Here is a 12,717-nt window from a genome sequence, read left to right as displayed (position 1 = left end):
TTTTTCAGCCTCCGGCTCACACATTTTTCTCTTAGCTCAGGAAAGATGGCTCCAGAGCAAACTAATTTATGCAGCAGCCAAATTGCTCGCTCACAACTTTAATGCCAGCAGCTCACAAAGTAGAATTTTTGCTCACAAGACTCCACAGCTTAGAGGGAACATTGCTCCTGGGTCTTGCAAGATCCGAATGCTTCATGGGGAAGTACACAGGTTTCTGCAGTTGTGTTGTAATCAATGCTCCCTCTAAGCTGTGAGGTTTCTGCAGTTGTGTTGTAATCAATGCTCCCTCTAAGCGTGAGCAAAAATTCTACTTTATGAGCTACTGGCATTAAAGTTGTGAGCGAGCGATTTGGCCGCTGCATCAATTAGTTTGCTCTGGAGCCCATCCTTCCTGAGCGAGGACAAAAATATGTGAGCCGGAGGCTGAAAAACTGTGAGCTGGCTCACACTCACTCAGCTTAGAGGGAACGCTGGTTGTAATCCCAGATATCTACAAAGCAGCCTGGGTTTCCTTTGGTGACAGCTTCTGAGAATCCCTCCCTGACCAACTGTAGGCAGGGACTGCCTTAGCTGGACACTTGTCCTTCCACTTCTTCCTTGTCCGCGGCAGCACAGAGGGATCAGAGAAGCAAGACAGAAAGAGCTACCGTCTGTGTAATGTTCCTAAAACTGTAGCAAAGTGTAGGTGGGCTTCTGTGTAGGCTGAAGTTCTTTAATGCAACGGTACAGTATGGCTGCAAAGATATTCTTGAAAGTATGTGGGCAGCACCTATAGAACTCTCTGGGCCAGAGAAATGTTTTCCAGTGACAGAGGTTGGGACATGGGTTCCCTGCATGGCCCATAGTCTCCCCGTGACTAGTAATTTCAGAATATATTATGCAAAACAACAGCAATTATGCAAATTCACTCATCTTGCCTAATCCATGCAGGCTGCTGAACTACTCTTCTTGGTACAGAATGTAGATTCCCTGGGCTCAACATTTTGTTTTTTTCTTTGTAGTGCAGAGTTTACAAAGCCACGACCTGTAGTGAATTTTAGAATGACTAGCATAGTACGAGCTACTTGAGAGATGTGACGGACTGCACTTTAAAATCTCAGAAGTGGTGTGTAAACAGGTAATGGACTGTGAAGGGTTACTTCCTCACAGAGCCAGAGAGCTTTGAGTAACAGGCTGTTCCAAGAGATCTGATTGGTGAGCATCAGTTGAAAAGAGAAAGACTTGAGAGCTGAATGCTGAGGAGAAGGCAGTCTGTATTCAGCCCTGATGAAGGTCTAATGTTAACAGAACCTGAGTCTAGCCCTGATTGAGAAGGGTTTAGTACTGACAGGGTTTGTGTTTAGCCCTGACCGAGAGCAGTTTAACACAGACGAATAACTGGGGAGGTTGGCAGGAGAAGTGGGTAGATTGGTGAAGACTCCCATTCAGCCCAGAAAAGGGGATAGATCTTCTAGTGAGAGAAGAATTTCCATCCCCAGTTAAAAATGGAGAGATCCCTGGTCTGGTGTGTTTAGAAATTGTCTTTTAAATCCTGACAAGACAAGAAGAGTACTGGTATGTTTAGTGAAGGAGTCTGAGTCCTAGACAGAGTATCCCTGCCTTCTAGAAACCAAAAGAGTCAAATACACTGGAACAAAAGCCTCTCATCTTAAAGATTCTAAGTCACTGTGAAAAGCTTAAGAAACTCTCAGTTGCTTAAAACAAATGAACTGTAGTCTGTGCCCATATCGATATACCTCAGAAATTTTACCCCTGATTTCACCTGACCATCCCCCTCTATGTTGAATAAAATATGTAGGCTGCGGTCACACGGCCAGGAAAATGCGGGGGGGGAGCGTGGCTGTTTCCCCCGGGGAAAATCAAAGCGCGGTTGCACGATCAGACCTCCCATGGAGGTCCCGTGGAGGTTCCGTGGAGGTCCAGTAGTTATGGGGAGGTGCGGATCACACGGCAAAGAAGCAGGGCCTCGGGGCAAAGAAGCGGGGGCCGCGCGCCGAGGGAAGGCGAGGAGGGGGCTGCCAGAGACAGCCGGCCAAGCGGCGCTGGGGAGAAGAGGGGCCAGCTGCCGACTGGGTGGTGTGGCATCCTGTCGGGCACGGCGTTTTCCCCACCAGTGAGGCAGGCAAGGGGTGGGCAGTAGGTCTGGAAGGGCACCAGTCCGGGGAGCTGGCTGGTGGGGCGTGCGAAGAGGGCACAGCAGCATGGCCCAGCCCCCTCCGCCCTGACCGCCCCTCCGCCCAAGCAGACGTCCTACTCTGCCGCCCCCCCTCTTCTGGGCTTCATCTTCTGCCTTGCCCCCTTTCCCCCATCTGTCGCTCGCCGCCTCAAGCCATGCACTCGTTGGTGCTGTCTTCTGGCTGCTCTCCTCTTCTCTGCACAACGTATGTTGCTTTTTTTTTAATTAAACATCCGTTTGCGCATGCTCCGTTTGGTGCTTGTGCGCAATCGTGGAGACTCGGGAAAAAAAAAACCTTTTAGCTAGGGGACATGGGCGGGCGCTGGAACTTCCTCCGGAAACACGGTCATACGCCCGCCCTTGCCCCGCGGTTTCTGGAAACTAGTACCTCCACGGTACTAGTTTTTTACAGCGCTGCTTTGGCGTTTAGCCACGGGTTACCGACGGGAGCTCTACACTTGCCAGATGTTGCCCTGTGATCGCGCCAGGAAACTCCGCCTCTCTTCCGTCTCTGAAGCGTGGCTTATGCTCCGTGTGACCGCAGCCTTTGTTATTTTTGAACTTTTAAAAGCCTTGAGTGCCATTTCAGTGATATAAGTTAAAGGGGGGATCTTGACCCTTCCCTTGGGTTCCTGGGCCGTGCCGGGAGCAAACTTTTATACAGGGTGACAGGGTAGAACAGCCATCATTCTTCAGAAAGGATGGAAATCAATAAATAGAGCTGCTCAGTCAGAACGGGAGAGAAAAATGGAGGGGAAATCTTGCCTCTGAGGGAGGGAAGTGGGCGAGGTCATCGAAAGAAACATGATCAATAACATTCAGATAAAGGAAGGACTTGGCGAATTCATAGCTTAGCTCAGTACTTTGCTGAGTTTGTATATTTTCAGCAAATGATTAATAAATATAATAACAACAATAATAAATAATAGATAATAAAAGTAAAAATGAGGTGATGGGTTGGATCCAGAGCCTCCATAAACAGAGCGGGTTTACGGAGGAGTTTTTTTTACCAGTGTCCTTTTTCTGCAGCCCCTCCCCCCCCCCCCCCCCCGTGCCATTGCTGCTGTTGAAAGGAGGGAACCTGTCCTCCTGAATGACAGTGCAAGAGTGAGGGAGAGCGGTTTCTCCCCACCTTCTTGCTGCAGCCCTCCATGCAGCATGGCCTGCTGTGCTTGAGTGTCTACCCAACCCTCAGCAGTGACATTTCAAGGGGAATCAAAGAGAGCATTGGATCTAAACCCATATCCAGCGTGATGCACTTTAAAAATCTGTGTATTTTTGCCAGAGAACCAAATGGCTGCAAATCTAGCACACCGTTATGTGTCTAAGTCCTGTAGAAGTGATTGGTCATAAGTGTGCTCAGCTGTACTGGACCACATCCAGTGGCTGTCTTCATTAGCAGAATTGAGTAGCAGAACTGCATGGTGTACAACTGTTGTTCCACAGAACTGGGGGGGGGGGATCTTTCTTTGAAGTGTTTTAGTCAGCTCAGAGCTTGTAGTCTTGACATGATGCAATGGTGAGTCACATTCAGAAGATAGCTATTGCATTGGCTTTAGTTTTTATTTTAGCTTTTAAGTTAGTGTTTTTCATTCCGTAGCATCTATTTCAGTTCTAAGGGCCAGAGTATTCCACTGTGTGGGCCAGATTTGTTGAGCGGGTCAAAGGCTAGGTACCCAGTTCTAAATCACTTTTAGGAGAATACCAAACTAAAGAACAAATTGTAGATTCCTTTGAAGTGCTCAGACCAAAAGTACAAGGATTTCACAATAATTTATCAATCCTTCTTTCATGTATAATCAAAAGCATGTGTGCCATTCTCTGGAATGACTAACTGGCCGTGTTAAATTTAGAGCAACATTAACATACCTCCTTTCTGACTTGTTTTTTTAGGCTGCTAGTTGCTCTTATTTAAGTCACCTAAAACAGCAGGTGTCCTTTATGCCATTCCTAACCCACTATTTTTACATCACTGTTTCTATTTTGAATGAAATCTTAAAAGTAACATACATCCTTTACCATACATGTAAAAAGAATCGAAAGAGGAATATAAATGTGTTGCATTCTGGTTTCCCATGTGAATTGCAATTTTAAAAACAAAAACATCAAGACCTAAATGAAGGGACAGAATTCTGTTATGGGTTGTTAACACTGAAGCCCTTTGTTTCAGTAGATTTGAATGTGGCTTGTAATGCGTCTTAAGCTTGAGTTAGAAGCAGTGTTCCCTCTAAGCTTAGTGTGAGCCAGCTCACAGTTTGTTAGCCTCCGGCTCACATCATTTTTGTCTTAGCTCAGGAAGGATGGGCTCCAGAGCAAACTAATTGATGCAGTAACCAAATCTTTAATGCCAGTAGCTCACAAACTAGAATTTTTGCTCACGAGACTCCACAGTTTAGAGGGAACATTGGTTAGAAGACCAGCTTTTGTATTTGTCTTCAACAGATCTGAAATAATTTGTTATCATCTCACATTTCTGTGCAAAGCTATGTAGATATTTTGTTCTTTCCTATAATATTTTGATGACTGAATCGCCTTTGCCACACTTATGAGAAAAGATTTTGAAGCAGTGTCATAATTCACTGAACATTATTTGAAGGGAGGCAATTTGTCTATCTTTCGTCTCATATATGTTCTAAAGATCCTGCTTTGTAAAAGATTAATCAGAACATGGAACACGTCCAGTGATTACTGCAGAACTTAATCTTTCTGAGGCTTTCCCCACACAGAACTTTAATTGGAATGGGAGCTTCTTCTCTGTAGTATTGATGAATATGTTCTAGGCCTCTTGTGTTGGCCCTTCGTACCTGATCATCAACGGCTGAGTTCAGACTGGCAGTTTGAAGCGGGAGGGAGTCGTGGCTAAAAAAGAGCTGGAACAAACTCTTCCGGATTTTCCCGTTCACACTGCAGCGACGGAGCATACCGGGAGGAGGCACAAGGGAGCATTCGCACTGTTGGCCTGGAGGCACAGCTTTAAGGCACGGCTTTCTTTTTTCGTAATCTGTAGATATGCGCTTATGCGCATGAGTGCTCATGCGTGTAAGAAAAAATGTGACTTTTGGCATTCACACTTTGTTGGTGCGGGATGGACATGGGATAATCGCGCTTTCCAGGGTCTGCTACCACTTTCACTTTCTTTTAAACTCAGGAGTGAAGCATTGCAAGATGGGTTGAATATGGGTGGGGAACGCCTGACAGATGTGCCTGTGTGAACGGCCCCTTTAATCTGGTTGTGGAACGTTTCTGAAACGTGCGTATATCGGGGCAAACTGCCAGTCTGAACTCGGCCAACCTCTCTCCCAGCTCTGATAGGTTCTAGGCTGTATACGATGAAGAGTTCCATTACTTTGCATGTTCCAGCATACTTAGCATAGATAGATCCAGGTGGGCAGCTGTCTTGGACTAAAGCAATAGAACAAAGTTAGAGTCCAGTGACACCTATAAGACCAACAAAGTTTTATTCAAAGTTGTGAGCTTTCACGTGCACGCACTCTTCCTCAAATACTTCCATTTCAATGTATCTGAAGAAGTGTGCGCGCGCATGAAGGCTCATACCTTGAATAAAACTTTGCCACTGGACTCTATGCTTAGCATGGAGTCACATATCATGCGAATGCACTCATATTCCTGCTTCAGTACTCACCAGTTGGAATACTCTGCACAAAATCGGATGGGTAACAGGTGATCAGATTTTTGCAGTACAATCATCCCAATTCATGTACCACAGTCAACGTTTTCTTTTTTCTTTTTTTTCGTCTAGCTGCTATCTTTAATTCATTCATCATTTTATAATCCTCCTCTATCTTTTGATCTGGTGGGCGGTAACAAACTCCCAGTGTTAAGCTACCTTTTGGGCTCACTATTTCTTTTTTTTTTAATTTAAAATTTTCATTTTATTGTTTTGTCATAAAATAGGTTACATAAAAATTGATTATACCAACAGTAAGAACAATCAAATAACAAAGTAAGTAACATCAAGAGTCTGAAAAAGTACAGGTTTTGGTCAAAATAGGAGAGTATAAACTCCTCTCTGTTATCTTATCAATATTATACATTTCGTCAAAATATATTCCTGTGCGTGATTGCTAAGCATCGTTTTCTCACACAGTTTGGATAGCAAAAATGGATCATCGATGTTCCCATGAATGAGTTTCAGGCAAGCACAAATCCCGTTTGATTAATTATATCTGGTAAGGAAACTCAAAAGAGCAGCTTAGTTCCCTTTCTTTTGTACTTTCTTTATGCGTATCTTAGATGTACTGGAAGAGACAGGTTTGCACACTGATCAATCAATGCTGAACGTTGCAGTCTCTTTGAAAGACTCTTGCAAGTATGGTGTTAACAAATGCTGCTGTATTAAGTGTAACACTACACAATTCTGCACTGTACTCAAGGCTAATTAGTATTTTTTTTTCTAATTTTCCTTTCAGGGTTTTGAAGATCCAAAAGACAAGTAAGGAAAAAAAAAACTTTATTTCTTTTTAATGCAATGTGAAGTTTACCCTTCTGAAAAATATGGTATTGCATTCTAATTTTTATGCTCCTAAATTCACATGTACCCATTAAATGTTTATTAGGTTTCAGACCACACTGCATGCATAAAAGTCCATATGACAAACACATGCACCCTTAAATCCTATGATCCTTCCACTTGTTCCTTAATATAGCTCATTTTTTTTTTCAAAATTTATATCCTACTCTATTTTTTAAAATTACATTTTCATTTCATTTCCCTTCTGTCAAGGCGCTTAGGGTGCTATGTGCGGTCCTTCCTCTCTCCCAGTTTCTTATGGACAATCCGAACAATCAAGCAGAGGTCATTTCAGGGGGGAACGCGGGGGATCACAGTTCCCCCGGGTGAGGTACGGGGGGCGGGGCACATGACGAAGCCCCGCCCCCTGCTTCCGGCCGCCCCGCTTCCGGCCCTCATTCAGCAAGGAGGAGGCAGGAGAAGAAGGAGGGTAAGTTGCTTCCTCCCTGCCTCTCCCCACCCCTGCCTGCTTGGGGCCAGGGAGGGCCTTCGCGGGGCTTCCTTGCACTCCCGCCGGCCTTGCAGGTCCACCGCCGGACCCCTCATGGGGCTCGGCAGTGGAGTTGCAAGGCCGGTGGCGGCGGCCGAGACCGTTGGGGGCAGTGTGTATGGCCTTGTGACAAACTTCCGGTGATGTAAGGGGGTGTGGCCTTATGATACACTTCCGGTGATGTCAGGGGGTGTGGCATATGCTAATGAGTTATGCTAATGAGTTCCCCTAGCTCTTTTTCTACGAAACGACCCCTGCAATCAAGTCACATTAAGAAAAAGACAGCAGAAACAACATGGTCTCCATGGGGCTCCAGGATTCCTCAGGCAGAGTTTCCTCTTTTTTCCCCTGGTCAACACCCGGTGGCTTGGCCACTGCCTACCAGGCTTCTGTTTCTCTGAAGGAAAGGAAATGAACTGCTGAAACTTTGACTGAGGCAAATTTTCTGTAGCTGGCATTTTGCCATTGATAGGCAGCAACACCGTCTGAAGACCTCTGAATGGTCAACATTTTAAAACAAAGATAGTTGTGGTTGGAAGAAAAACCTACAATGTTGTTGTATGAAAATGAATACAACCAAATGGGAAAGTACCGGAGAAAATAAAAGAAGGAGAGGGGAAGTAGAGGAAGATGTCGACAGAGAACAATGATAGTGACTTTAGCAGAACCATGATGGAGAAAACATTACTTGAATGTAGGCCTTTATAGGTCATACTAGACCCTGGAAAATCCATGACGTTTAAAAAATGTGAACTGAAACCATGTTACATTTAGGGTTGCCAGCCTCCAGGTGGGGCCTGGAGATCTCCCGCTTTCACAACTGATCTCCAGCTGATAGAGATCAGCCCCCCTGGAGAAAATGGCTGCTTTGAAGGGTGGACTCTGTGGCATTGTACCATGCTGAGGCCCCTCCCCTCCCCAAGCCCCGCCCTCTCCTGGCTCCACCCCCAAAGTCTCCAGGTATTTTCCAACTCAGACCTGGCAACCCTAGTTGCATGGGCCCGATTTGGATCAAGGTTGCACAGGGGGAGGATAGGTGGGTGTCCCTCCACCCCATGGTTTTGCCAGTTGAATGCTGTAACCCCCTTTCCTTTTATTTTTCCTCAAAGGAAAAAATATAGGATACTTAACTTTTTTTTTGTTCAAGAGCTAGCAGTGGCACAGGGAGAACATAAGAACATAAGAGATGCCAATGTTGGATCAGGCCAAAGGCCCATCCAGTCCAACACTCTGTATCACAATGTCACCCCTCAGTCGTCTTTTCTCCAAGCTAAAGAGCCCTAAGCGCTTTAACCTTTCCTCATAGGGAAAGTGTTCCAACCCTTTTATCATTCGAGTTGCTCTTTTCTGCACTTTTTCCAAAGCTATAATATCCTTTTTAAGGTGTGGTGACCAGAATTGCACACAGTATTCCAGATGAGGTCGCACCATTGATTTATATAGCGGCATTATGATATTGGCTGATCTGTTTACAATACCCTTCCTAATAATCCCCAGCATAGCATTGGCCTTCTTTATTGCAGTCACACACTGTCTCGACATTTTCAGTGAGTTATCCACTACAACTCCAAGATCTCTCTCTTGCTCAGTCTCTGCCAGTTCAGACCCCATCAATGTGTATTTATATTTAGGATTTTTGGCTCCAATGTGCATCACCTTGCACTTGGCCACATTGAACCCCATTTGCCATGTTGACGCCCACTCGCCCATCCTTGACAGATCCCCTTGGAGTGCCTCACAATCCTCACTGGTTTTCACCACCCTGAACAACTTTGTATCATCCGCAAATTTAGCCACTTCACTGCTTACTCCCAACTCCAAATCATTAATGAACAAGTTAAAAAGCAGTGGACCAAGTACTGATCCCTGTGGTACCCCACTGCTTACACCCCTCCACTGGGAGAACTGCCCATTTATACTCACTCTCTGTTTTCTATGAATTAGCCAGTTTTTGATCCATAAAAGGACTTGTCCTTCTATCCCATGATTTTTGAGCTTACTTAGGAGCCTTTGATGAGGAACTTTATCAAAAGCTTTCTGGAAGTCAAGGTAAATAATATCTATTGGATCCCCCTTGTCCACATGTTTGTTCACCCCCTCAAAGAACATTAACAGGTTAGTGAGACAAGATCTTCCCTTACAGAACCCATGTTGAGTCTGCCTCAATAGGTTTTGTTCATCTATGTGCCTACTAATTCTTTCCTTAATAATGGTTTCCACCAATTTACCCGGTATCGATGTCAGACTGACTGGCCTGTAATTTCCCGGATCTCCTCTGGAACCCTTTTTAAAGATGGGAGTGACATTAGCTACCTTCCAATCCTCAGGAATGGAGGCAGATTTTAAGGAAAGATTACATATCTTTGTCAGGAGATCTACAAGTTCACATTTGAGTTCTTTCAGAACTCTCGGATGTATGCCATCTGGGCCTGGTGATTTATCAGTTTTTAAGTTGTCTATCAGTTTTAGGACCTCCTCTCTCGTCACCTCAATCTGACTCAGGTCTTTCAACACCCCTCCCGAACTCAGCGGCTCTGGAGTGGGCAAGCACCTCTCATCTTCCACAGTGAAGACGGAGGCAAAAAATGCATTTAGCTTCTCAGCCATTTCCCTATCATCCTTCAGTACTCCTTTTACCCCTTGGTCATCCAAGGGCCCCGTTCACACGAAAGGTTTTGGGCCGGGAGAGGGACGGATCGGGGGCGCAACAAACGGGCGCAATCCCACCATAACATCTGGGAAACGTTGCACAACCGTCCCCGATCCGGCCCTTTCGGCCCCAAACCCACATCTAAACCTTCTGCCAGCGCATACCTGGCTCCTGGCCGAACTGCGCACGCGCACGCATCCGCATCCGGCTGCCTCGGTCTCCTGACCATGGCTTCCTCCCTGGCATCTGATCATGCCGGGGAGCAACGGCGCACGGCTCATAGGATCCGTGGGATCCCGCCGCGGCGTGTCTATTTTGGTGCAGCTTTAAAAAGCCGCACTTTGCCGGTGTCCCCCCCCCCCCGTGTGGCAGGGGCCTTTAACTTGCTAAAGAGCACAGGAGAGAGGCAGTTAGCACACATTCTTCATACAGCCTTGATCTGAATCTAGCCCTATATAGTTTTATCAGCATTTTAAAATGTGGGGGAGGGGGGGATCTGACCCCCTAGCATTTTGTCTGTTTCAACCCTATAAAGGATCCTTGCCCTGCTGCCTTTATCAAAGGGCTTTGTATACTGTTCATAATAATAGAAAGCTAGTGGGTTTTAAGACATAGGAGGTGACTTTGTGTTCAAATGCCTGCTCAATCACTATGGTCTCAGGGTGACTGGGGATAGATCACGCCCTCTCGCCCTGTTCACAAGTTACAGTGAACACAATCTGTATACACTTGATTTTTCTTTATATGTGGATTGAGTAATTCTCATTTTACTTTCAATGGATATACAACTGAATGTGTGTTTTATCACATTTATCCAGGTACTGGTCCGCAGTTTCATTTTTAAGTGAACATGCATGGTCTATTTCTTACAAACAGATGTACGCATGCAGGGGTCATTTCGTAGAAAAAGAGCTAGGGGAACTCATTAGCATAACTCATTAGCATATGCCACACCCCCTGACATCACCGGAAGTGTGTCATAAGGCCACACACCCCGGCCGCCACCGCCGGCCTTGCAGCTCCACTGCCGAGCCCCATGAGGGGACCGGCGGTGGACCTGCAAGGCCGGCGGGAGTGCAAGGAAGCCCCACGAAGGCCCTCCCTGGCCTCAGGCAGGCAAGGGTGGGGAGAGGCAAGGAGGAAGCAACTTACCCTCCCTGTTCTCCTGCCTCCTCCTGGCTGAATGAGGGCCGGAAGCGGGGTGGCCGAAAGCAGGGGGCGAGGCTTCGTCATGTGCCCCGCCCCCCATACCTCACCCGGGGGAACTGCGATCCCCCTTGATCCCCCCCGAAATGACCTCTGACTTCTGGGGTTGCAGAAAAGGGAGCTGTCTCACCTGGGAACATAACATTGGTCACAATGTAAGTTGAGCTTGCAGCCAGCAAGTTGCTACTGTGTAAACACTGACCTTGAAGTGGGGAAAGGGGGAGAGCAGTATCTGAAGCACTGATTACCAGGTTACCACCATTTGTAGTTGTGGCTACAAGCAGAAACAGGAACAGTACAGAAGCATAAGGAAAGTGCATTCCTATCTTGCCTATCCATTACCTCCCACTGATGTCAGAGAACATGTCTACACCACAGATTTGGGCCCATCTAGCTGTAATGGGCGTGTCACTTTGGGGATGAAAAAATGTAGGTGGGAGGCAGGCTCTCCTCCTAACCCACACTGCAGCAATCCAACCAGAACTGGACGCCTGCAGCAAAGTTTCAAGGAGTTCCTGGCTGGGAACTCACTTTTCACAATGGCTGGTCATCTCTAGGTGAAATCTGGGAATGCCCATCATGATCAGAGCCAATACTAACACACCTAAAATTAAAATCAGGATGCTTCAGAAATGCCCACTGCTAGGGTTGCCAAGTGTATCTTCGCCGAGAGCAGGAGGCTCCCGGCCGACGTCTTGTGCGCGCACGCGCTTTGTGCACGCACGCCACACGCACGTCACCCGGAAGTGACGGGAGGATGCCAGGCACGCTGGGGGCAGGGCCACACCCATACAAGGGAAAACCATAGAGTTTTCCCTTGTATGGCCGTGGCCCCGTCCCCGGCGTGCCCGCGTCAATTCCGGGTGACGCACATGTCGGGGTGGAGTTCCCCCGGGGCCCGCCGGCGGCGCCAGGGAACGGGCCTCTGGGGCAGGGGTTTCCCCGCCCCCCGGGGGGACTTGGGATCCCTACCCACTGCTAATGCTCAGAACCTTTTTCAAAGTGTGAGTTCATAATTCATGTATTTTATTTTCAACTTGTTCCTTCCAAGAAATGTTTGTGATAAAACATTCCCTTCTTTCATTATTCTTAATTTTATCCTGTTTTCATAAGACTAAAAGCTAAATTACTGTAGTAAAAACCATAATAAGTTTAATTAGGAAATATTTTCCAGGAAATATGCCCTCCTTTTGCCAATTTATACAACAGCCATTTTAAAAGAATAATTGTCTCAAAAAGTCTGAGTTTATACTGCCATAAATTACTAATCGTCCTTAGTGTTCAAAGGCTATTACTTTTTCACTTTATTGTGAAATGAATTTTTCTTGTTGCTTTTATTCAAAAATAGTTTCTATTTCATGTCCCTTGTCTAATAAAAACAATATACACATACTCCAAACTCCATACTTCCTCAGAAAATGGCAGTGCCTGGCAATATATCACTTCTGTGTAAATGTATTTCATCCAGATTTATGGACAATAAATCTGACTCTAATATTTACCTCAGATCTAATGCCTGATTGCTGCTGACTGTAAGCATGTACCCCAGCTAGATTAGTAATAGCATCTCAGGAATTTCGGAGACCAGTTACATAAGAGGGAAGTGGGGTCGAAAGAGAGAGCATCAAATTTATCACCAGTATTGTTTACTAATTAAGAATATT

At 46.0% G+C, this 12,717-nt stretch overlaps 1 protein-coding gene across 1 annotated transcript in view; it reads left to right on the top strand.

Annotated features, from left to right (window-relative positions):
* Positions 1 to 12,717, top strand: part of LOC107113906 (adenylate cyclase type 5-like) — a 368,311-nt gene that overhangs the window by 321,771 nt on the left and 33,823 nt on the right. The window contains exon 9 of the mRNA XM_015415309.1: positions 6,607 to 6,629. Within this exon, the coding sequence (XP_015270795.1) occupies positions 6,607 to 6,629 (23 nt within the window). The remainder of the gene's footprint in view (positions 1 to 6,606; positions 6,630 to 12,717) is intronic.

Source organism: Gekko japonicus, unplaced genomic scaffold (genome assembly GCF_001447785.1).
Source record: "Gekko japonicus isolate JY-2015 unplaced genomic scaffold, Gekko_japonicus_V1.1 scaffold539, whole genome shotgun sequence".
NCBI classification, from domain to species: Eukaryota; Metazoa; Chordata; class Lepidosauria; order Squamata; family Gekkonidae; genus Gekko; species Gekko japonicus.
Note: the sequence above shows the minus strand (reverse complement) of the source record. Positions and strands in the feature narration are given on the sequence as shown.